Source organism: Gobius niger, assembly GCF_951799975.1.
Source record: "Gobius niger genome assembly, chromosome: 5".
Classification (NCBI taxonomy): domain Eukaryota; kingdom Metazoa; phylum Chordata; class Actinopteri; order Gobiiformes; family Gobiidae; genus Gobius; species Gobius niger.
The window spans coordinates 22,199,503-22,225,579 of NC_136856.1; the positions used below are offsets into that span (position 1 = coordinate 22,199,503).

The 26,077-nt window shown below is 40.9% G+C and overlaps 1 protein-coding gene across 3 annotated transcripts in view; it reads left to right on the plus strand.

Moving 5' to 3' along the window:
* The window catches only part of atp8a1 (ATPase phospholipid transporting 8A1), a 77,601-nt gene that overhangs the window by 31,709 nt on the left and 19,815 nt on the right, over positions 1 to 26,077 (plus strand). For 2 of the 3 annotated variants that reach the window (XM_079556317.1, XM_079556316.1), the window contains exons 15-27: positions 175 to 219; positions 1,528 to 1,600; positions 4,316 to 4,421; positions 5,092 to 5,174; positions 5,726 to 5,775; positions 6,218 to 6,287; positions 6,694 to 6,778; positions 7,314 to 7,453; positions 9,577 to 9,715; positions 12,138 to 12,202; positions 16,982 to 17,154; positions 19,196 to 19,379; positions 22,404 to 22,514. In XM_079556317.1, the coding sequence (XP_079412443.1) occupies positions 175 to 219; positions 1,528 to 1,600; positions 4,316 to 4,421; positions 5,092 to 5,174; positions 5,726 to 5,775; positions 6,218 to 6,287; positions 6,694 to 6,778; positions 7,314 to 7,453; positions 9,577 to 9,715; positions 12,138 to 12,202; positions 16,982 to 17,154; positions 19,196 to 19,379; positions 22,404 to 22,514 (1,324 nt within the window). The remainder of the gene's footprint in view (positions 1 to 174; positions 220 to 1,527; positions 1,601 to 4,315; positions 4,422 to 5,091; positions 5,175 to 5,725; positions 5,776 to 6,217; positions 6,288 to 6,693; positions 6,779 to 7,313; positions 7,454 to 9,576; positions 9,716 to 12,137; positions 12,203 to 16,981; positions 17,155 to 19,195; positions 19,380 to 22,403; positions 22,515 to 26,077) is intronic. The other variant, XM_079556318.1, reaches the window with a different exon arrangement.

A 26,077-nucleotide genomic window follows, 5' to 3' on the forward strand; every position in this document is an offset into this window, starting at 1 on the left:
TGGCCTGGCACTACCGGCTTTCTGACAGTCTAAACACATAAAGTATATTTCAACACTCCGGTACATGCCAGTTTCTCCCCGTCCATATTGTTACTTTTTTTGGTGCTGTCTGTGCACTTCAACATGTTTGGAGTAGGTCACATGATTTCTTTTCTGCCACCTTCGCTCCTGCAGTCACGTCCCAGAGGCTGAGGATGGTAGTTTTGCAGAGGATGACTGGTAAGACTGGTTGTGAAACACTGACCCAGTTTCTCTCTGCTTCTGTCATGTGTTTCAGTGATGCTTTGCATTGTGGGAACAGACTTTGAACGAAATACTTACTGCACATGTGCACTTGTCTATATCTGTGGTCTTTGGACATGTTGAGTGTGGATCTTTACTGTGTGTCTGTGCGTGATGAAATGAAATATGATGCCATTGTCTGAATTCACAAAGGAACAATTGTGTAATGTTGCAATTGGCTGTTGTATTATGTTGGCGTGTATATTCTTCAAGCAAAAGACGTGTCCAGCCTTGATTCCTGTTATTAAAAAGAGCATGTACTTGGATAGCTACTCAGTGCACACCCACTTCTGTTTTATTTTCTCTTGCACACAACCCTACTACAGACACGTGCAGTTTTAGGTCTGCAGTAACAGCATGGGCGTGTCCGATCCATTTTGCACGCGGGACTCAGACCTGTTTGTCAATTTCTATGAATTTGAAATATCTCTTAAATAGTTAAGCATGTGTCCCATAACAACTGTCTTTTTATTTATCGCTTAAGACATTATGTAGAGATGAGTGAAATCCAATTATAAGCAGCCCAGATCTTGTTATTTTCTTCATGAGAAAAATATTTCTTAAACAAATGATGGCATCCTCAAACAAAATATTTTGAAGTTAATGGTGTAATGGTGTTGTCTGGAACCAGTTCTTTGTATCGACTGTGAACAGCCAACAGCCTGGTTTCTATAGTGACAAGGCCTCCATGTTCTGGCAGATAATCAATATCTTAGCGGCCCCTTTTCCCAGCTCAGAAGCTTAAAATTTCATTAAGTTGATCAGCATGATGATGCAGTGTTCAAGAGCTCAGAGCTTCCTTACTGTTACAGTAATACAGTGTTGGTGAACTCACTGGTGCTGTACAGAATATAGATGTTTCTTTCATTGTCCTCAATGCATCTTTAAATGTATGATGATGATGTCTTGTGCTTGGCTGTTTAAAAGAAATGCTGCCCTTTCTGTCTATGCCACAAGAATTTCTTCAAGTGAAGCTGTCATTCATTGTGTTAAATAAACGTTAAGCATCTACTTCATTGAGGTTAAGAAAGGCTTCTAGTTGTTGACAAGCTGTAGGCATTTTTTGTTTACCGTACCACTGTAAGTTATTGTTTTTTCTGTCTATTGAAGTCCACATGATGATAGCATATTTCTGGAATTCCAGCTTGGTCCAGCCTTAACACTATCTTCTAGTCCAATGTAGTCCAACTCGTGCTTTAGCATCAGGTTCGGTTTTGTTTTGACTCTTCCGTCTCCTCTTTCCAGGCACAGCACTCACTCTTCCGACGAGGCTGGATTTAACGACCCGAGCTTACTGGAAAACCTCCAAAGCAATCACGTAAGTCATGTCAGGTCTCCCTGTCCCCATCGCTGTTATCTAAGGCCACATTTAAAAGCCAGCCAGGCGTTTTGTAACGTTAGAAGTTTGATGCTGCGCATGTCACGCAGCTACTTTAAGAAGTTGATGTTTCTGTTAAGTCTTTACAGTCATAACATCATTTTTCATTAGTTACATTCCGATTTGTGCAAAACAATGTATATTCCTGTAAAGAATACCAGCAGTAATGAATTTGCTAGAAAAACTGATTGATTGGCCTGTTGAGTCACTGTGCGAATACGAACTGGGAGAGGATGAATGTCACATCTAATTATAAACAGTAGTGCGCTCGGGGTAAGTAGTAAGCCCTACGGGATGTTTTGACAGAACAATATTTCCACATGTTGCATAGAGCCTGGATCTGCTGTATTTTAGTCATGATAGAGACACACATTTGCTGCTGTGATGCTACTTGTATCAACATGATTTACTCTTAGCTTTTATTTTTATGTCTGCTTAACTAGATATCCGTCCGTGTGAAATTGGAGGGGTCATGGTTTGTTCATTGTTGCTGAGCGACAGCATCTTAGACTCCGATCTGGACACTATATAGTCATGATTGCAAGGAGAATTTGTTTTTTTCTTATTAAGGTGATCCCTGTTCTATTAATTACGAAGTATATTTTTTGGTATTATTAAGAAGTGATGAGCAATTGTGTGCTCTCAGTTCATGCACTCCACTCTCATGGCTCTGGCTACTTGCTTGTGCGTTATGAGTGTGTATCATTAGCAGTCTGTTTCGCTGCAGGCTGGCTGTAGGAGTAGTGTTGATGCAGTAGTGAGGGGTGGCAGACTTCTGAAGAGCAAAATGAAGTGTATGCTGACTAGAATAATCACCCCCTTTGGCGCTCGCGTGTTGCCTGCTGCCTACAAAGATCCAGCTGTTTCAGTAGGCGTTGTGCGTTTTCGGTCCTTTTCTGTCTTTCATTTCCCTCTCTACCTCTATGTGATGCCTCTCTCTCCTGTGCTCTGAGCTTGACCCTTCAACCGTCTCTATCTGGACACGTCGGCACCAATGATTGTCTGTCACTGTTGCCGTGACATACATTACCCAGGAGTCCGTGGGGGTGCGAGCTGGCAGCACGGCATTAGCTGTCAGATCTAATTGTGCTATCAGAACAAAGCTCTCAACATGTCCTGCCCTCTGTACCTTGCTTATCTCTGCCCTCGATGTGGGATTTATTATACTACTGCACAATATATTACCCAATGCACAGCGACAGGAATCCATCCATGTCGTCCGGCCAGTCTGTAAAAAGGCTCAATGAGGACTTTTGGAATTATGAAGAAAAACAAGCATTAAGTCTGTTTACATGAATTTAAAAACTGAAATTTGTTCTTTTTTGTTCAAATCAGAATCATTTGTACTAGACTTTGTGTGTGGAATGGTGTGAAAACAGATAAGATAAAATAAAATGAAGGTAAAAGAGAAGATATTAAAACAGAATAAAGTAAGATCAAAATACATTACTAAGCATATGAAATAATTTCGCAAAAATGTCTTCACACACTTTTACGCTACAACTACAAATAAGTGTAATTGTGTTTAGAAGTTTAGAGAAAAAAAACACAACACAGTCCTTACAAAAGAAAGCTCCCTATTCATTGTAATACTGCGCACACAAAGTCACTCAGGGAGCACGCACACCACTGTATATGCTGACATGTCCTTCAGAGGATACCTGTCAGCCCATAGCAGATTAGCATGTTGCTAGGAGGCAGAGAGGGCTCTCTGTGCCACCTGGACAGTAATAGACTCTGTGTACTTTCATTTACAAGGGCCCTTTGATATGCCCTCCCTCCCCAGTTCATCCATTTTCTCTTTTGTTGCTCCTGCAGGGTCGCCATCGCGCATAGTACAATTTTAATGTCATTGCATGTGTGTGCACAGACTTTGTTTGCTAAAGGGAGCGCAATCCAAATACAGTGCTCACGCTCATCAAAAAGGGAAAGATATCAAACCTTAATGTTAGTGTTTTGACAATGACTTTGAATGCAATAGGGTTTGTTGAATCCATCTTCTGTCTTTTCCGTTCACCTAAATTAAACATTGTACCAGTCACTTTGTAATGGCCTGAGTTTACAGTTACAGGCCGGTCATGTGTCTAGTAAGGTCATTTACCGAGCTGGTCGTCCTCCGGGCACATAGGAGTCTCTGCTGATGTCTGTCGTCGGCTGAGGCTTGTTAGTCATACGCTTCCTCTTATTAACACCACAGCCCCTAGTATAAGATTAGACTTTGAGTCAAGCTCTGTGTTCATCTGGAAGAATATTCATGTTATTATGAGCATGTACTTTGTGGTCAGTAATAACTAAAGCACTTGCTAACCAGCCAAATGATGGATCTCTCCTTGGCTCGTTCCACTCTCAATTGATACTTGAACCAATTAAGTTTTACCCTTAATTCCAAATTTTCCACTATTTCTTTTTGAGTGTACTCTGTAGAGTAAGAAACTGCAGCTTGTAACATTCTGGAAAAAAAAAAATTGAAAGTGAAGTGAAACAAGCCACGGTGCCCTTTGAGCAACAGAAGTTAATGTTATTCACTGCCTACAGCATAAGAGCAGAAGTATCCCTTCCACAGATGTCTGACTATCAAGCTTTCCCAGTTGTTTTGTTGTGACATGTTTTATAAAAGAGCTCTAAAAGTCACTTGGCCATCTCTTCTTCCACTAGCCCACAGCTGCTGTCATCCTGGAGTTCATGACTATGATGGCCATCTGTCACACTGCAGTCCCAGAGCGCACTGACGACGGCATCTCCTACCAGGCCGCGTCTCCAGGTACACCAACTCTGGAAACTAAACACATGACGTCTTATATAAAAACAACCACAAATTTACACTACAGTTAATGTTACGTGCAGATTTTATTGAACTGCACAGATACATAAGTGAAATAGCAATGAGAGTTGAACAATACGGAGCAATTCTTTATGAATTAAAACACAGGCTAGCGCTACTTTAGCAGTGGTTACAGCCAAGTTTAAGTGAAAAAAATGTCCATTGTGCAATTGGGTTGTGGCACCAAGTACAATATCCCCCCCTTTGGCTTTTGTGTCAGCGTAGTATGGACAATTAATGATTAAAAAAAAAATAACATGCTACGACACCTGCAGTGGCACTTATGGCCTCTCGGGGCATGAGTTCCTTAGTTCTGGTTTAAATCGACATTTACATTCCACATTACAGTCACTAGATTGGTTATGTGCCCTCTCCAAACATAGTCCTTTTCCTTATACTTGAGGTTTCACTATGTAGATCTAAACTCCGCTGTATTTTAGTCACAAACGCAATCCTCCTGTTCCACCAAAATCCCTTCTGCCCTCATTGTCAACACACTGTCCAGATGAACCGGTTTTCTGTGCTTTTGTATTGCTTGTGTTACAAGCCTGACTGCAGTGTCCGCTTACACCTTCTGTTGATTTCTGAAAAATGCCATGTTTCTCTCCAGATGAAAGTGCTCTGGTCAGGGCTGCACGTAGCCTGGGATTTTTCTTTTCCGGTAGAACACCAGACAGCGTCATAGTGGAAATCGTAAGTTCTTTTTTACATGTGAAATAAGCACACACAGTTATTACAGTATATTGAGGTTTTCCATGAAAGCAGATACATGGAAACGGCTTACAGTACAAATCCTGTTATTACATTTCCCCAGCAGATGCACAGTGTGTTCTTTCCGCGCTCGCATCGACCTTGCAGTTATTCTCTTAATTTGCCAAAGCACATGATTGCACTCACAGAAGCGCAAGTGTGCAAAGGCCAAAACCATTCCCCCCCTCCCTTTTATTTTGAGAACGCCTCGTCTTCAAGGTGTTTGTACAATTTTGAACCTTTTAATAGGCCTTTCAAGGCTCTGAGCATCTCTAATCGCTCTGTCTGGAACCAGGCACTTTCTAGAATTAAAGAAGTTAATTGAATTTTACCTTGTTATTCCCCTGCCACAAGCTCGGGACGACATGCTGATAAACGCATCCGAACTTCAATTACGTTTAATTGGAGTAAGGCTGCAGGGTTAGCTTGTGCTATTAAGATAAGTTGTCACTGACACACTATGTTGATGTGCTTTTTTTTTTTTCTCCCTTAAGCTCGGGACAGAAGAGAAGTACGAACTGCTTCATGTGCTGGAGTTTACAAGGTTAGTTGAATGGCAGGTACATGTTAAGGTTCTTGAAATGAATAAGCCTGGAGAGACTCAGATGGGAACAAAAGCAAGCAAAGATTAGATGTAAAATAATTTGGATGCTTAGACAATAGACACTGTCAGGGAACAATGAGCGTTGCGTGAAAGTTGTTGAAGGTGAAGGGACCCATTGATGAAAAGAAGAGTCCGTTATATCAAATTGGCTGAGCGATGCTTGGTCCCGGTCGATGTGCAGTCAAAGAAGATGGGATATGACGTCTGAATGGCTAGCTGTATCCGCTATTACATTTATTCCTGCTTGTCCTGTGAAATGCATCGCCATGTTGTTGATTTAAAAAAAGAAAAAAAAAACTGTCTGTGGTAATTAACACCTCAGTGACGGGTTATCACTTGCTTGTCATCCAGTCCCACGTTGTCTCCTTTTGCTTTTTCACAGTTCCAGAAAGAGAATGTCAGTCATCATGCGCACCCCATCTGGGAAGATTCGCCTCTACTGCAAAGGGGCCGTGAGTGTCTGTCTCTCTCCATGGCAACACGGCCATCACCCGCAGTGTTGCATGCTCCCCAACTGTACAACGTCTCTTTTTTTAGAAGATCTTTTAATACAGCAAGAGCATCACATATTGCCCTCTGCATAGATATGATAAATGTATGATAATGAAAACAAAAAATACTCATCTAAACCGAAATTAACACATTTTGATCATATCACAATTCATTTACACATCGTTTTTTTTAGATTATAGCTGTCTGCTTATAGGGTCCGAGAATGATTCAATTTTATCATCATTTCATATACTGCTAGCGTAATATGAACTGAACATCACCCATTTAAAGTCAAGATGTGCCTTTTCTTTGGTCCTCCTGCTCTTTTCAGGTCTGTGTAACCATTAACTGTTTTCCCCCGTCTAGGACACAGTGATTTACGACCGTCTCGCAGACAGTTCTCGGTATAAAGAGATCACATTGAAGCACCTGGAACAGTTTGCCACAGAGGGTGAGTGAGCCGATTTGTCTCCCCGTCTGCCTAAAATGTTACTTTGAAGTCTGCATTTGTATGTGTGCGTTTGTATCCCTTCATAAAGGAAAACAGCTAAATATAAAGAATAGATGAAAGATAACATGATCATTTTAGTGTTGTTGGCCTAAATGATAAATGAGTCGAGCTGCGTTATAAAATTGTACTCTAAATCTATGAAATTGTTTACTTGGTTGGAGGATATGGTAATGATGTTTAGCCCAAGGCAGTGGCCCTGAAGAACTGCACCGTTCTCTTCTTTGTGTCTATACTGCCCCCTTGTGAGATATCAGTAAAATGATGTCATCCAGAATACCTGATGAGGGCTAAAAATAGCACATACAGATAAAGAGCTTCTTATATTTTGGGCCTATTGTTTTTTATTTTAGATTTCACAATGAAAGTGTGTTGCCTGAACAGTATACAATGTGAAGTTTTGAATGATAATAAAAATAGTAATAGAAATTTGTCACTTGTCATTTTGAACATGTAATGTTTTGTTGTTTTTTCCCAGGACTGCGTACTCTCTGCTTTGCTGTGACAGACATCAGTGAGTCGTCCTATAAGCAATGGCAAGAACTCCACCACCGAGCCTGTACTTCCCTGCAGAACAGAGCATTAAAGATGGAGGAGAGCTATGAACTTATTGAAAAGGTTTGTATTATCTATAAACGTTGGAGGTTGGCAACGATTCACCTGCTCAGCTTTCAGGATCAGTATTTAACGAAAAATGATAGACACAGCGGGCCTCCCAGAAAGCTGGCATACCTGCAAATCTCAAGGCTTGTGTAGTGTTTGATGAGGTCTGAAGATTTAGGCCGCAGGTAGATTGGGTTTTGTGTGAGGTACGTCCGTGTGGAAACAGTTGTCAAACACAGGAAGCCAGTTATAAATCAACCACTTGGCGTGCGCTTCATGGTTTGCCTGGAAATCCAGACTCGCCGCTGTACCAGCAATTGACGTTTTGCGATTGGCATTAACACTAATTTCTGAGGTGGAGCAAACGTGAGCAAACAAGAAGTGGAATAACCAGGCGAAGGGCAGACATGTGACGCTGTTGTGGTGTTATTAACAGTTCCACACTAATATTTGAACACAATTATAAATCATAAGGTTGAGTTTCCACCAGCAGCCAACGAGGGCATTGGGCCCAGACTGATATTCCTCTGTATTAAATATACATTCTGGACGTGCCAGGCTACTTCATGGTAGCTCTTGGCTCACCAAAACAAATGGAGGTGATCAATCATGAAACCCACCTTCTCAGACAAAAGTTCAGTGTCCATTGCTTATTAAGCAAAATTGCTGCCAGCGTTTTTAACTCATTTTTGGGACCACCTACACGACAAATGAAAGTGCCCCGCGTTTGGCCACAAGGTGGTGCACTGGCTCTATGTTTCACTAACAATCAGTACATTAAAGCTCAGTAGAGTAAATCCCAGTAGATAAATGGTCACTAGATGATGATGATGATGATGATAAGAATAATAAGAATAATAAGATTTATTATTTTTATTTTTAGTTTATTATTTTATTCTATTATTTCATTCTTGACTCAAATTGTTTTTGTCAGATCATTGTTTTATAGTTGTTTGTAAAACCCTTTTAGAAATGAGCTTTGTCCCCAAGGAGTTTACATTTTGTCTGCGTAGGGTTCCTCCGGGTTCTCCGGTTTCCCCTACCACTAAAAACATGTACAATAGGTGAATCCTCCAGCCAGGTGATTCTGACCATCTGACATCATGGAGATGGGTCCCCGGGCGAGGCACTGCTGTCGACCACTGTTTCTTACGGATTTCCCCAGCGGCATCGAAGGATGGGTTAAATGCAGAGGACAAATTTCCCTACAGGGACAATAAAGTATACAAACAAACAAACAAACAAACTCTAAATGTAAGTTTCAGATGTTAATTGTACATAGATGTCCCGCCCAAAAAAAATCTATAAATATCATAAATTCAGTTTTATGACTGATCGAGTGTTTTATAATTTTGTACAGACAAGAAGTAAGTACACAGATTTTTACTGAAAGTCAAAGCTCTTGTTTCTCTGTGACATTCAAGAAAACCCCTGTACCAGAACCACGACATACCTGCAGATTGTTGTTCACACCCTGACGTTGGGCTGGAATCTTGCTTCGAGTTGTTTTGGATCACATAAATACTCCTAAAATAACCTGTGTGTGGCATATTATATCTCAGCCGTCACTGCCTCAATGTTCTTTTTTTATTGATGTGCTTTATAAAGACTTCAGAGTTCGAGACATATTTTAGCCTTTCCCTTTCCTCCGCTGCTGGCTCTCGTCTCTCTTCCACCCCTGCGTCTTGTCATCTCCTGAGTTCTGTGATAGGCCCCACAACGAGCCCTGCTGAACTGCTTTGTTTCCTGGGTAAACAGCTTGAGTTTTGTGGGAGGAAGCAACGCAGCGCAGTCACTGATCCCCAACCCCTCGAGTGAACGTTATGGGTGATAAACAAGAGCTGCTGATTAGAGGCAAAACATTCTGGCTCATGTTTCTGTGACACATGACGATTCAAAGACCTTCTCCGTTCTTGATTAGCACTTATAGGTTCATGACATTCTAAAGTTTGGTGTCATCATTTATTTTCTAAATCACAGTATTTTGTAAGAAACATCCAATGTGAAAATCTATAAATTAGGCTTATCATTTTTTTGCGGGTTTGTGTCTGTAAATGTGCCATAATAACCTTGTGGCTTAAAATCCTTACGTATTAATACAAATTGAACTTCTCCTGACTTTATCCATGTTCATGTAGAACCTGCAGCTCCTGGGAGCCACAGCCATCGAAGACAAGCTCCAGGATAAAGTTCCTGAAACTATCGAGACACTGATGAAAGCCGACATCAAGATCTGGATCCTGACTGGGGACAAACAGGAAACAGCCATCAATATTGGTGAGATTTGTGCCTGAGGCTTGTGCTGAAATACTGTCCCAGTGTCTCCTTCCCTTCCCTGTTGGACACAATGTCTGAATAACGTTTAAGCAAAACAGCTGTCAAAGATTCAGCTGGACTTTGTGGGGACTGTGCCCATGAACTTGAGTTAGTATAAGCCAACTGAAAAGTCATATGTAAACTTGATACGCCATGCTGTTGGTTGAAGGGTAGCCTGAAACAGGTACTCCACTCAGTCACACAGTCATTCTTCATTCCTCAAGACAAACTAGTGACAGCAGAGCGTTTCCTCATCGCACATATCTAACAAAAATACTAAATGATGTATGAGCACACTTCACAGACATGAAATACATAGCAGTCTTATACAAACAAGGCTCTACCTCTCACATATGTGGCGCCCCTAGAGATTATCCTCTTACAGATCTTATCATTAAGACATTGCTAATGTTGGGAAGTGGGGTATAGAATTGACACGTTTCTTTTAAAGCATTGCTACTGTATGTGTTTAAATGTGGCTGGCTACTACAAATAGATCAACTTTCTATACCCCTGACATATTAACGCAGAGTTTAGAAAAATATATATGAAGAGTGCCTCCGTCTGAGGCGACCTACCTCTGCGGCCTGGCTGAATCAGCCCTTTGTGCTGACCCTGCCAAAAGTGAGAGTGCTCTGCAAAAGAACATGCTCCCAGGGCCACCTTTCTATGAAGTCTGTAAAATCTCCACTCAATATTGATGTTGTTTTCTGACGTTTTACTCACAGAAAATGATCCGTATGACTAAATTGCTGCTATGGGCCAGTCAAATATACTTTTTCTGAAAGCCACATTTGGCACTGGCAGTATTGACCTATATTAAATGTATCACTTTGACTTTAAACAGTCTACCTGCTGTGAATGACAGACCAGAAGCTGTAGACTAGACTATACACTCTGGTGTAGTGAGGTATTCTCAAACCGACATTGCATTATATAAAGTAAATATTCTGACACACAGTGTCTGAATGCACCCACTTGTTCATGTAGAAAGGTCACAGTTCACAATTTAGTGTGAAAATTACATTTTTGCTCTAAAGGGATTTGTTGATCCGCACCACAGGTGGTTTGAGCCAAGCACTTGACAATGGTGCTGTGAATAAGCTTATCAATATTTGTTAACTGCAGGATTGCGCTGGAAAAACTTAATTAATGCTGTGTCACTCATCTGGAGTTTATAATATATAAACAATATAACATGTTTTAAAACTAAGTATTGTAATAAATTGATTGTATTGATTGATAGCAGTGATTGTTTTAAAGACTTTGTTGTGATTGGCAAAATCAATTTGATCCAATCAGCAGCAAATGCTCTTGTAAAAATCCATCCCCTTTCTGAACGATTACACAACAGGAGCTTTTCTAGATTGATGCTTCAGTGCTAATGTTATTATCTCTGTAATATCAATCTGTCTCTTGCCAATTTAGACTAAAATAGAGCTTTTGTTTGTTTGTTTTCAAATCTCATGGGTTTATTTCTGACAAGATGTATAAAGCCTGGCATGCAGCTCTGTGATTGAAAAGGTACTGTGGGAACAGTAAAATGAAGGTAGTAAATAGGGCTGAAGGGCTGTGGCGGGGGAAAGGGGGAAAGGAGGTTTTGACATGGCTAGACATTTTACACAAGTTGGCAAATTTTTGGACTTTTACACCTTTGCTCTTAAGAAAATAATCTCCAGAGCCAGACCCCGCCCTGTTTGGTGCAGTTCTGGAGCAGAAACCTTCTCCTTTACTTCATGCATGACCCCAGTGTTTTTATGTTGACTCTGACTTTTGTATTGTGCGTGCTTTATTCATATCTCAGTCAGGAAAAAAAAAGCCACCCATGTATTCACAACACATTTCTCTGTGGCAATCCCCTTAAGGAAAGCAAAGACTCTCTGCAGACAGAAGCAAAGTGTTGAAGGCCACAAATATTCCTGTGGTTATGCCACAGATGGCAACCCTTCCTACAACTGTGGGATCCGACTGAAAGCCTCAGTTTAGTTTGCGAACATTTCTGTTTTCCCTTATGGGAGGCGATCTACCACCTTGTTGGTGACCCTCAGCCTCTGTCCCAGCCAAGAGCTTTCCCTTGAGAGCAGTGTTGGCCAGCCCGGAGTTGTAACTGCCTATTAAAACAGGAAACTGACAAACCCTTGTAAACCAAACTCATTACTCATGTCCCACAGACAGTGACTTCAGGCGGTAACGCTTTAATATGTTGTTGTAAAGTCATGAATGTGCATATTTGAATGCTTGATCTAAACCACAGTCCTAAATAATGCCATTATTATGATGGGCATTTGGTTCCACTGCTCCTATGAGACATTATTGCATTTTTCAGATACGTTTGTCATATTGTTTATAATTTTTTAATGCGACTGCCTGCGTTTGTGTGTAGGACATTCCTGCAAGCTTTTGACCAAGAACATGGGGATGCTTGTGATCAATGAAGACACTCTCGATGTAAGTATTGTTTTGATTATTATTTATTTGCTCAAAAAACAAACAAAAATAAAAATATGTAAGACTGAAAATGTGGTACCCAGTGGAAGAACACTTTTTTTTTTCTTAAATCACATCCTGGAGTAACATTCACCTTATTATTTTCTATCCACGCCTTCATCTTCTCCAAAAAACTCCCCAAATAACTGTAAACTAAGGGAATGGGGCCACAGGAAGCATTGAAGTAGTGTGGCTCACTACACATCCCGATTCTCCACTAAAGTATTTAAGACACCCAGCAGAGAAGAGTGTTGACCCCCCAGCAGGACCGTCTTGTCTGTTGTTTCTACATTTGCAAAGGGCACGTCCCTGCACCGGGAGCAGAAAAGGCTTAAGCCACAGATGGTGCTGAAACCCAGCCCAGCGGAGTCGGCAGCACATGGGGCAGAGGATGTGGGGGCCAGGGAAGGGGTGTGTGTGTGGGTGTGTGGGTGTGTGGGTGTGTGTGTGTGTGTGTGAGGGCGCTGACGGACAGCTTTCATTCTGTCATCTACTCGTTTGCTGTGATGAATGGAGTTGAGGCAGAAGTCCGAGGCCCACACTTATATAGGGACCTCGCTTTGAAATGTCAGCTCCCATTCTGCTGTGGTTGAGCAGATGCTTACACAAGGCACTTTGCTAGAACGCAAACAGGGAAAAGTCTACAGCGAAATCAGGCAGAGAGAGCTGTATGTATGCCCGGTGATTTTGTATGTGCTCGTGCTGCAAAGAGAGTAATTGGAGCATGTTGTTTGGGGCTGGTTATTAAAGAGAGGATTAAGTTTGGGCCTGTGCTGCTGAACTTCTGAAGAATTGCTGGAACTGGCTTGAATTAAACTGTGTCACATTATGAAACAACTTGGACTGCACTGTTTTGGAAGAAAAAAAATGTTTTTACATTTTTTTAAGTGTTACGATTTCGTTTGCAATTCATGTTTTGAAATCAAGATTCATCTAACTGTACACAGGCATTAACTAATACAAGAGTCACATGCATTTCAGAACATGTTTGTAGTGATCTAAATCACAGGGTTATCAGGATTTGACCATAAAAGTAGCCCTAGTAAAAATCTATTACTGCGGATAAATGGATTTCCATAGATCGGGCGGTGTGATTAAACTGAAATAACTTTTTTCCCAACTTACAACACACACTTAAAGGGACTATACAGAGTTTAAAAATGTTTAAATTATGTATTTTCCTCCCCCGATATGTTCCAGCCATGTCCTAATGTGTAGAATGAGCCCAGACCAATTCGCCACAACTGTCACTCAAAAAGGTGTGAATTCGGTCCGAAGTTCCGCCATGCACGAGCTTAATATAGCAGCTGCAGTTACGCATAAGGCCTGAGATGGCAGTAGTGAGCATAAAATCACAAACTTGTATCTAGCCCCTTTAAAGCAGAACTAAGTAACTCATGCCCCGAGAGGCCATCGCCACTACAGGTGTTCTAGCATGTTGCTGTTTTATACTCATCAATTGTCCGCGAGAGTAAATACTATGCTGAGGGTTATTGTACATCCAGTTACACAATGGAGCTAATTTTCTTTTCACTCAAACTTAGCTGTAAATACTGTTAAAGTGCCGCTAGCTTTGCCCATTAGCTTCTTCTTTGTGCGTATTGTGCCTCCAACTCGGGGGCAGGGAGGTTGCAATTGTGGTTTTCTGGCCAGAGACACCAGGGGGACATGAAAGATTCCCTAATCATCCCATTAACACTAGTATTACCTCCAAAGGGACTACGAAAAGGATTTATTAAGGTAAACAAATTATTGGTTCTTCTTTAACTTTGTGACAGGGAAATATACAAGATAAGAATAGTTTTAAAAAAGTAAAATAATGTTCTGGAAGTTTTAACTATGCAAAAAAAGCCTTACTATTTGTGAACATCACATCTAGCTTCAATCTCCAAATGTCAGACACAAATGTCCAGATTCCACATCGGGAGTGTCGCATCGCATCGGCTCCATCACTTTGGGACAATATCAACAATGGGGCTCTGTCTTTATTGGGCAGCTCTTGTAGATCGTGAATAGATGCTACGTGCCAAACCCAAACACTAGCAGTCACAGAGGCTAAACCAGCCCTTATAGCCATAACAAAGGGGTCTTAAGAACAGACATGCAGCACTAGCCCTGAAATTCCCCAGTGGAAATTAGGAGGAAATGGCTGGAGCACTTGAGGAAATGGTAAACTTTACGCACCATGTGATAAATTAGTGCAGCTAACTCGGGGAATCCTTTTCTGGGCTTACACACCAACGCAAGCCCATGAGGTTTTTTCATTTTAGCATACTGTATTTGAAAAAAAATATCAGCCTTTTGGTTTAAGTCATACCTTCAGCCTTTTACAGCCCGGCCCTCGCTATAGCGCCGTACCCTGTTACACAGACCCCACCAGGGATGTCTAAATCCTCACAGCTGCTCTGAGCTTGTATCCTCTTGCTCCGGTTTTTCTCCTCTGTTAATCCATCATCTCTTTTGCGTGTCTCTCTCCCTCCTCCTGCTTTGTGAAACGTGAAGCCCCTTTTTCCAAATATTTCCTTAAAGCTGGGGTTTCAGAGTTTTGTTATGCCAAGCAAACATTGTCGGGTCCCAATGGTACAGTCTGACATATCAGACCTTCACCAGCCTGGGCCCCTCCTGCTCTCACTTGGCTTAATGGCCTGTGTTTTCTAAAGTATTTGAAATGTTAAAGCCGTACTGTGTAGCATCTTACACAATAAATAGAATAAAATACAAGCAATTATTTCATTACGGGGTTCCTTATCCTCACTATTCTGGGAGTGGGACATCACCAGCTTGTCTCCATGGAGATGTTTGCTTTGACTACAGATCGCCAAACATTGTTTTTACACATTAGATCTTCTTCCATAATGGTGTTTTTACAGTAGGATATCAGGATAAAGCATCATCGGTCGTCTAGTTAAATGCTAGCAGCGACATCTATATTATACAGTGGGAGGAAAATGTATGTGAACGCTTTGGAATTTCTCACATTTCTGCATAAATTGGTCATAAAATGTGGTCTGATCTTCATCAAAATCATAAGAATGAGTTAACAGTGTCTGCTTTAACAAACACCACCCAAACATTTACATTTCATCATATTTTTATTAGCCATAACATGTAAACATTCACAGGACGGGGAGGAAAAAGTAAGTGAACCTTTGCTGAACGTCAACAGTTTTGTAAAGAGGAATGGTCCAAGATTCATACTGATTCATACAAAACTGATGCAGTTCAGTGAGATTCAGAGAGTTCACTTACTTTTTCCTCCCTGTCCCTGTGAATATTTACATGTTATGGCCATTAAAAACATGATAACATGTAATTGTTTGGGTGGCATTAGTTTAAGCAGACACTGTTTAAGCATTCTTTTGATTCGGATGAAGATGAGACCACATTTAGTGACCAATTCATGCAGAAATGTGAAAAAATCCAAAACATGCACATACATTTTCCTCCCACTGTCTTATGCCACGACTCGCGTAAATCACTTCCTAGCTGTTGTTTATGAATGTAACATTGCTCAAGTCACTTTATCTAGTACTGTATCCACGCCTGATGACTTTTTAATATGCTATGCTAATGGTTCATAAATAAATGATACAGCACTTTCACCTGTGTGGTTACTATGACTGCAGGCATCATTGTAATGACCAACATCTGGTGAAATGATGGAGTGACGTATGCCTTGATGATATCATAGCTTTATCCAACAGGCACATACTGCATACCCTGTTGAAGGACAGTTAATCCTTCTGTCATTCTCATATTTATAGCATTTCACTCTCACTCATCATCTGCACTGTACACCGAGGAAGCAAACATGAGCCTTTACCTCCTCTGGGTTCCATCTTACTGGGCAAAGATCTTGGGCAATAATCCTTACAAACATTGCAAAACTAACTGTTCTTGCTCCACATAGAGTATTTAAACCACAATATGTGATTCATAGACCGATAATCTTGAGTTATTTGTTGATTAGACTACTTCCTAATATTACTTACAAAGACTGCAGTGCAATATGTAATAGACAGTAGTTGTGAAGGAGTCAAAATAAGCAACATATTTTTAAATCTGTCCTATTCGATGCTGTTAATGACTGTGCTTATTTTTGTATTTTCCCATATTACGAAACATATTGAAACCAGAGATGGTTAATAACAAGATCATTTTACTTAACCTCTTAACTCCCGCCCTAGTGCATTTTCTCCAGTTCGGCGTTAAGGCCTACAAAAGTGATTGTAACTTTTTTGTCCCATTTTCGAAGCAGTTTTGTCATTTTTTCATCTCTTTTTTTATTCGTTTCTGTATTGACGCCTTTTTCAAGAAGCTTTTAGATTTGGGTAATGCCAAACTGGAGAAAATGTGCTAGGTTCAAGTGGAAGTTAGCACTTAAAGGTAACTATGCAGTGTTTAAAAAATAATAATAATTATGTATTTTCCTTCCCCTTCATGTTCCAGCAATGTCCTAATGTGTAAAATGAGCCCAGACCTGTTCACCACAACTGCCTCTAAAATCCTGCACTGTCACTCAAAAAGTTGTGTTTGCGTCATGTTTTTGAAGCTGCCAAGTTAATATTTGTAACTACACTGTCTGTATTTGGCCAAAACATTAATTTCAGTGTGAACGTTTTCTGAATGAAACTTTGCATTTCTCAACAAAGAAAGAAAAGTGCATGTGCAACAGGAATGAATGACACGTGTAGCAGACACCCTTACACTTGTTTTTCTTTCTTCCTGTTTTGTTTACAGGCAACAAGGGAGACACTCAGCCATCACTGTGGAATGCTGGGAGATGCCCTTTATAAGGAAAACGACTTTGCCCTTATTATTGATGGGAAGACGTTAAAATATGCTCTGACGTTTGGAGTGCGGCAGTACTTCCTAGACCTCACCCTGTCCTGTAAAGCTGTCATATGCTGCAGGTAAGATTTACTCCCAAAACAATAAAAGCCACCATTAGACAGATTGTGGTCTGTTATATTTACAACTATGCAGGCACTTCATCGCAACTTTCTGCAACACAGCTTTCACGACACGGTATTGATCGTTTTGGTAGAAGATACGACAATGCCCATATTATGCGCTTTCATTTTTATTAGAGAACACTGAGATTAATGAGTCCTCTTGACCAGGGTGAACCAAACCCAGCCGCTTTACAGCTATAGGCAGATATGCAGTTTACAACACCATCTCTGGAGATTTTCTGGGTTATCCATCACTGGCTTTGGTCCACACAGCGCTTCAGTGCGGGAGGTGGATAGACTGGTTGTTCCTACAGTCAACTTACGAGTCGTGCAAAGGAACAGTTACACAATGTATCACTTTAATTTTTAGAGTTACATTATAGACATGGGAAAAACAAATGTGTTCATGTATCGCTCAGTGCTGGCGACATGTAGCTTGGGAGCTTTTAAACAATGCTCTGTCTGCCTTCAGCTACTTGCAGGTCCTACATAGAGCTCTGGCTTATAAAAATACATTTGCGCAGCTTAACATTGGTTTAAATTATTTAAAAAATCGTTTTCATTCTGACACTCTAACGGGTAAAGTTTAACCTCTTAACCTTCGCCTTTTCCGAGTGCATTTTCTCCAGTTTGACTTTACCCAAATCTTAAAGTTTCCTGACCGGAGAGCAACAGTTTAACGGCTCATTTGAAAGCTAAGGCCTACCAAAAGTGATCCTAACTTTTTTGTCACATTGACACTATGTTTCTGTCATGTTTTTGTCGCTCTTTTGTCACTTTTTTGTTGTTTTTTATGCATCTTTTGTGGGGGTTTTTCATCACTTTTTTCATTGCTCTTCTGTCGCTTTTTTGTTTTGCTATTGTTGCTTTTCCGTCATGTTTTTGATGCTCTTTCGTTACTTTCTTCGTCACATCTTTGTTGCATTTTCATCCTTGTTATTTTGACATTTTTATTAGATTTGCGCGATGTCAAACTGGAGAAAATGTCCTCAGTTCAAGCAGGAGTTAAGAGGTTAAAGAACTATGTCTGCCAGCTATTCACATGAAAGGATTTGTAGTGAAGGCAATTTGAGCATTGAAGTGAACAGCCTAAGCCAGGTGAAGCTGTCTGGATTTTAACAGCACACAGAAACCACTGTCTGATATTAGCAGGTCAGTGGACTGAATATGTAGGTTTCTCCAGGTGCGTTTTTTCATGAACGAGCAGCACAATGCCATGGTTAATAGCTCAAAGAGGGCAATTTGGCAGAATACTCACCTTGGGGCTTCCATATTTACTTTTTAGGGTGGTCCTCATTTTTGACTGTCTACAGGCTTCAATTTACAGTTCAAAGTAGAGGAAGAACCCTGCTTGTGCCAAGTGCTGATCTAAAGACATTTTTTAAAGAATGAATGTTATTTTATGCAGCCCTGCAAAGAATTGAAGTAGTTCTCATTTCTCCACGGGCCTCTTTGTGTATATTCATATTGCCAGTCTTCATGAGTTCCACCTTTTCTTTGGCACCGTGTAGCGCTTCTAATAAACATACACTAACACCTAATGAAAGGGCAGCACGATTTGGGGGAAAATGTCTAATTGGGAGTTTACAGATATTGAGATTATGGTTAGAGTTATTTTTTTCAAAAACAGATTCAACTTACAAAATGTAAAGGAATCACTTTTGCTGTGGTTTAAAGTGCAGGGTTTGGAAGTTTTAAACAAAATTAAACCCCATATAGAGGCAGGGTATTTGGGTGTTTGCAAAGGATGTTGTACTGCTTAAATAGTTGCAGTATTTGCTTTTTAGTAATATATACTTTTTTGTATTTTGTCTATTTCGCAATGAAAACAGGCAAATTAGCAAAACGGGGTAGTCAAGTAAACATGCATGAACCAGATTTTGATTGAATTATTACTTATATTTTACAGCCTTGAGGATCGGGTCATTTTGGGGGGTTGCGACCGGAAAAAAACTCTGGGACCCCTGAACTAAAATGAGTTCTCTTATCTATCTTTCAGAGTCTCTCCGCTTCAGAAGTCAGAGGTGGTGGAGATGGTGAAGAAACACGTGAAGGTGATCACACTGGCCATCGGTGACGGGGCGAATGACGTGGGGATGATCCAGACGGCCCATGTCGGAGTGGGGATCTCAGGGAACGAGGGTCTGCAGGCGGCCAACTCGTCCGACTACTCCATTGCGCAGGTGAAACGGATTTCCAAGCATGATGTGTTTCTGTTGATTTGTAAGCTGCTGAAGATTAAAACACATACCGTATTTTCCGGACTGTAATTATATATTTTCATGTATAAATCGCACCTGAGTATAAGTCGCACCTCCAACCAAAGTATGAAAAAGGTGCGATTTATATATCAAAATATATAATTTTACATGTTTGTTATTTTCACACTGACAGCCGCTAGAGGGTGGTCTAGGCTTGTGTACCAGTATCTGCTACTTCTGTACCACTGAAGATTTAAAAAATGGTAATCGAGCAGCAGAAAGTGAGTTTGGAGTGAGAAACTTGTGAGGCACTGGTGAAAAGCGGAGGTTGCTCTTACTGCAATGAAGAAAACAAAAGCTAATCGCGGGCTAAAGGCTAGATGGCCACAGCTTGACAAACGAGATCACAAATGGGTGCTTGAACATTGTGCTGCCGTGGGCGGCTTGTCAACGATGCAGTTACGCCTCTATACCCAGGTAGTTGCCAAGGCTGGTGCGACTTATATACAGGTGCTCGTCAGATAATTAGAATATCATGAAAAAGTGCGTCTGTCATTCAACTTAAAATGGGAAACTAATATATGATGTAGACTCATTACATGACATATGTCAAGCCTTTGTTTGTTATAATTTTTATGATTATGGCTTACAGTCCATTTTTAAAATATTCAAATTTTTTGAGATTTTTAATTGGGTTTTTGCAAGCTGAGCCATAATGAGCGAAATGATAACAAATATTTATTTTTTATTTTGCTCAAAAAGAGTAGGCTGAAGCAAAAGCTTATGAGCGCCTACCCCCAACTCAAAATGATGAACTTTTCATTTCTCATAGTATAATCAGTGTAAACAAAACAACAACAAAGAACAATAGCAAGATCTGTAGCAAATAAAGGCTACAGATCTCACTTTGCATGTAATGAGTCTATCATACATTAGTTTCACAGTTTAAGTTGAATAACAGAAGTAAATGTACTTTTTCATGATGTTCTAATTATATGACGAGCGCCTGTACGTTTTTTCTTCTTCATTATGCATTTTTTGGCTGGTGTGACTTATACTCCGGAGCGACTTATAGTCTGGAAAATGCGGTACTTATTTTTTCAGCTAAGCATATTTCATTATTTTTTTTCTAAGGCTGAAATTGGGAGTGGTTAAATGATTTCTGTTTTGTTTTCCTTTACTTGGACAACTTCATTTGTGTCACCTTAGAATTTCCCAGAGAAAACTTGATTATCACTGTTCATTTTAATCCCACAAGAAGCCAAATTCCCGCAGCTGTCACTCTTGTCATTATGTTCTCAAGTGTAATACGTGTTAGCGATATCCCGACACATTGTCCCTGATAACAATAGATCATATGACTGCTAGGGCTGTAGCTTACACAGTTGAGCACTTACACCTGTAGAACAAGCACCCACTGATACCTAACTCTCAACACAACCGCACAGAAAGAGATCCAGGCAATAAGCTATTAAAATGCTTGTGTTTGTATGCCCTAGCAACAGGACATAATGATACTTGCAATCGATATGAGATACATGGACGCAACAAAAGCTCTGAGTTCCCCTTCTGTAGCTTTCTCAATGCTGAACATGCTGCACTGTACCTCATGTTTCTCCTATAGCCGAAGGGTTCAGGGATATTGGAAACAAGGAGTACACAGTACACTCTCTGTGCCCCAATGTGCAACTTCTGTTCAAGAGGCCAGGGTTTGTCTCAAGTGCCCTCTTAAATCCACATGACATGTCTAAGTGTGTGTCACTCAGGCAGCTGGCCCTTCACTGTATAATGCGTTTAGGCTGTGTTCTGCATCAAATAAAGTTATACCAACAGACCCTGTATGTTTGCGTGATGGTACATTAACTGCAATTTGCTTTAAGGGAAATCAATCCAGTGTGGTTGTGTAACCTGTTTTTCTGTTCCCGTTTCTAATTGCATGATTTGTATCAATCCTCCAGCCTCGGCACAGACCTTAGCGTTTGGCTAGTTCTGGGCAGTTTCTATTGAACCTGCATTTAGCTTAGTTTTCAGGAGGAGCTGAGAATAAAGACTTGGCTTAAGGCGGCCTTGCAGTCAATCTGTCACCAGCTAAGGTTTTTTTTCAAACTAAACCCACCCTGTGAGGATCAGATAAATGTGTCAGTGATGAGCTTTCATTTTACTAAGGCTGCACAATATATATATATATATATATATATATATATATATATATATATATATATATATATATACGTTAGTCAAATGATCGTTATCGCAGTATTGGCGACACAATTTCCAAATCACAAGAATCTATAATATAGCATAATCGCTGAGGTCTCCCATCTGACTGAGGTTTTGGTAGCACTACACAAAAACACACCATACTCTTTGAGGATCCAGGTAGAACATTTCAAAATGACTAAACGGAGGTGATCCAAGGCACTCTGACTTCATTAGTCATTTATTTTACAAATGGGACATAATATGTTATTTAACTAATTCAAGTTAGTCCATTATCATTTTTCCCCATATAATCCAGCCCTACATTTTACAGAAAGAAAACAGTAGTAGTTTTGCCTAGGCTTAACATTTACTGAGAAACGACACCTGCCACTGGGTTCTGCTCCAAAGTAATCACACTTATCTGCAGAAATTGGTCTAAATTGTAAGTTCACCATGGGGCCATTATAATGGAATGATTTGAAAGTAATTTAACAATTATTCAAACCCCTTGAGACAAACATTATTATGCACTTTTCAGCAACTTCAGTCTTTGTTTTGTGATTGACACCATTAGACATTCATTCTTTTTTTCCCTTTTTTTTAAGCTTGCACATCATTAGTCATTTGACCTTTTCCAAAACATACTTTGATCGATGCTGAGATTTTGGGGAGTGGATTATTGTACAGTACAAGGGTTGTTGATTAATGAACTATTAGACTCTGTGCACAGCGCTGTCTCAGAGTGCACATCATTTGGCTAATAATTATCTTATGTTTTTTCCCCCACTTTCTCTCCCCACAAAGTTTAAATACTTGAAGAATTTGCTGCTTGTGCACGGCGCCTGGAACTACAACCGTGTGGCCAAGTGCATCCTGTACTGCTTCTACAAGAATATTGTCCTTTACATCATCGAGGTAAGCCTCATACAGCTCAAGTTGTTCAAAGTCAGGGTTTCTTGTTGGGCTTTCCATATTTTTATTTCTGATGACTAGCTCTAAACATGAGCTGCCAGTCTCTGATGAGCATTATGAATGGTTTCACTTCACCATTTTGACATGACTGGACAGAAAACACGAAAACAAACACACCTCGTTATGAAGGGAAAACTATTATCTAATTGACTGGATGCTTGCCTAGAGCTAACAGCCTTCAAGTCTTCCTCATCATACTGAGAAGAAGTACACACACTTCAAGGCTTTTCCAATGAACTAGTCTCCCACTTATTAATGGCGCATGCTGTTTACTCCATAAATCATTCAGAGTTTGTTGGCCTTTGAAAGAGACCAGACACAGTGGTAGCAGCAGGCTCAGGCTTGAACTAAGAGACAGGAGACAGATGAAGTGCCCAGTATCAGCAGCAGGCCTATCACTGCTGGTGCGGGAAGGTTTTGATCTCTGTGCACTTGTCTGACAGCTCCTGAGATCTGATGCAGCCTGGACTGTTCTAAGCTCTCTTTATCTCATGGTCAGTGTTTGTCAATAGGTTGCATTAATATGATGTCATAGTTTTAGATTGAGGGCTGATATGCCCCAGCGATAAATCCTCATGTGTATGCTGCTTCTAAATTGTAAAATGTGTGACAGTCTTGAACTGTGACAACAGGGAGCGCTTTATGAGGTGCATAGGGCTGATTTATTCAGGACATTCATATTTAGTAGGTACTTCAGAGGAAGCTCGTTTGAAAGACAAAAATCAGCAGATTTCAAAACAAAAAAGGGTGTCTCCATCTCATGTTGTTCAGAAATTATAACATAAAATATATAAAGTATGATCCAAGCCTCCGAGGTGACCAATTTTTGCAGTGATGTTCTCTGCTCCCCTGAGCCCGAGGAAGTGGTGAGATGAATTTTAAGGCTGTGGCTGAGCTTTTCCAATGCAAAAAACGGAAAGTCTTATCACTTCTGGTTCCAGAGATATTGGCCAGCATTCTCCACAGAAATAGGCGCATTGTTTATCTTAAGACCAGTCGGGACTCAGCCCTCCTGTGGGCTTACCACCAGCAGAGGAAGCCGTAGGGATCGGGGGCAGAAAGGACTGGGCGGCAGTCAAACGCAGGTGCCATGATGGCTCGGTGGAACCGAACTCCTGGAGACAGGCTGGATACTTTATTTTTTTGGCGTTGAGAGGTTAATTGTCCCTGTAGGGAAATTTGTCATCTGAATTTGATCCATCCTTCAATGCTGCTGGGGTAACCTGCTAGTGGATTAACCAATTGTGCATGTTTGGGTTTGGTATAGCCCTCATGTTAGGCCCCTATGTGTTCAGGTGGGGGACAAGTGTCTCAGTGCCTTCTTGGAGTCCTTGGGAGGGGACACAATATTATGATATGGTGAGGAGCTCAGTTACCCGGGAGGAGCTCAGAGTAGAGTCACTGCTCCTTCATGTCGAGAGGAGCAGCTCATGTGGCTCAGGCCTCCTGGTTGCGTTCCTCTGGAGGTGCTCTGGCATTGTCCCAGAAGACCCATGGCACGCTGGAGGGACCATGTCTCTCAGCTGGCCTGGTGTCGCCTCAGGGTCCCCCCCCAGAACAGCTGGAGGAGGTGTGTGTGGATCGGGATGTCTGGACATGCTCAGACTGCTGCTTCCTCCAAACAGTCCCAGATAAAGGGGAAGAAAATGGATGGATGGATGAATTGGATAGATGTTTATTTTTTATATCACAAATCCAGTCTACATTTGTTTTCAGTGATGTGGTTAATCTTGTCTGGAGTGTTTACTTTCTGTCTTTTCCCACATATGGTACAAGACCAAAGCCATGCGAAATATGTATCAAATTCAATCTTCTGTCCCTAAAACATGTGCAAGTTCATCTGTCACAGATAGACTCCATTTTACTTAAGCTTTTGTAATTCGCCCAGTGTTTTTTCTAAGGCCAGCCAACATTTTTGCATCCTGTTGTTTTCAATATGTCCTGCCTTTGTGTTGTTATTGAAATTGAATAGTTTGATGTTAGATGGAGTTTTGTCCTCCACTTTTTGTGGCTCTTCGAAAGAAAAATAGCATCCAACCCCTTTTAAACTCCTTCAGGGATGCGAAGAAGATAATAGGACTTTTTTTTTTTTTAATCTCTGGGGGCCCAGATATTTTAAATGTTCCTCTCATGTTTTACCCCAACCTCCTAATACCAGCAACCTGAGAAAGTGGCTAAATGCTTTATGGCTGCATGTTTCCCCAATGACTCTTTGGAGTTTTCTTGGGGAAAAAGCAGTTCCACTGTCTAGTGTCGTGTTTGACTGTCTTTGACTTACTGCACTGACTTTTTGGTTTCTTTAAATATGTATTGAGTAGGTGGGCATAAGATTATCTACATTAAATGAATGTCAGTGTAAGCAGCGTATTGACCCGACAAGACTTTTGTAATCTTTGTCCTGGTTTTGCCGAGTCTTAAACTGTCCCTTTTCTATGGGACAGATGTGGTCGTCTTTAGTTGCATCAAAAATGAACGATCAGACTTGGCATAAATTACATGTTGCAAAATGAAGGTGACAATGCCCTGACCTGTTTAATTCAACTGACTTATTGCCAGGAATCTGTAGAGCAACCTAATGGACAAGTGGCATTTATGAGGCAATTACATGAAAGGGGTTTGCATAAGCCGCTAGCAGACTTATTATTACCCTGAATGAAACCATAGAAACTTCGCCTGACATAGTGGCACAACTCGTGTTTGTACTTCTACATATTTCCACCATAAATGTCTCCGCTCCTTCTGTATGCCTCTCTTTATTCCACTCTTGCTTTGTGCATTGAATCCTTTGCCAATTCCGTGGCACAAAGATTAAGAGTATCAAGACTCGCATCTTGGGGACAAATGTCACGCTCCCACCTGATACTTTTAGACGAGGCCTGTATAGCTATGCTTTTGGAATCAGTGATTCCCCCCCCCCCCCCCCCCTTTTTGGGATTTTTTTTGATGAATATTCAAGAAGTCGTCTTATCGCCTCTGCCCAATCCTCCTTTTCTCAGCTCCCACTTTTCGTTCATCGCTGTTTTTCACGATGTGCACTGAGGGAGAGAGGCCAGCCACACCCCTACGCTGAGTGGCTCTCAATGAGGAGAAGAAAGGAAGAAGAAAAATCCTGGCTGGTACTTCCCCTAATGAGCAAATCAATGCATCTGTCCCTCAAGAGAAGGGCCTGAGAGGGAGAAAAGAGGGAGACGCTATTGGGACCCCGAAGACCAGGCCAAAACACTCACACAGAAGCAGTTACCACATGCTATGAATAGGAGCCTTTTTAAACTTGGCACAACAATATATCAGCCCAGAGTCTCTCATTGAAACGAGCTGTAATTAATTCAGCAGTTTGACCTACCCGCTAGCCCCTCGTTACCAGTGCTCGAGCCACGCTAATGGTTCAACCTGCCTCATGGCTTCATGCATCAAACATAACCCATAGCAACGGCTTCTCAATGCATTTATCACCAAAGCATACCTCCGCGGATCATGCCCTGCCAAAAAAAAAAAAAAAAAAAACA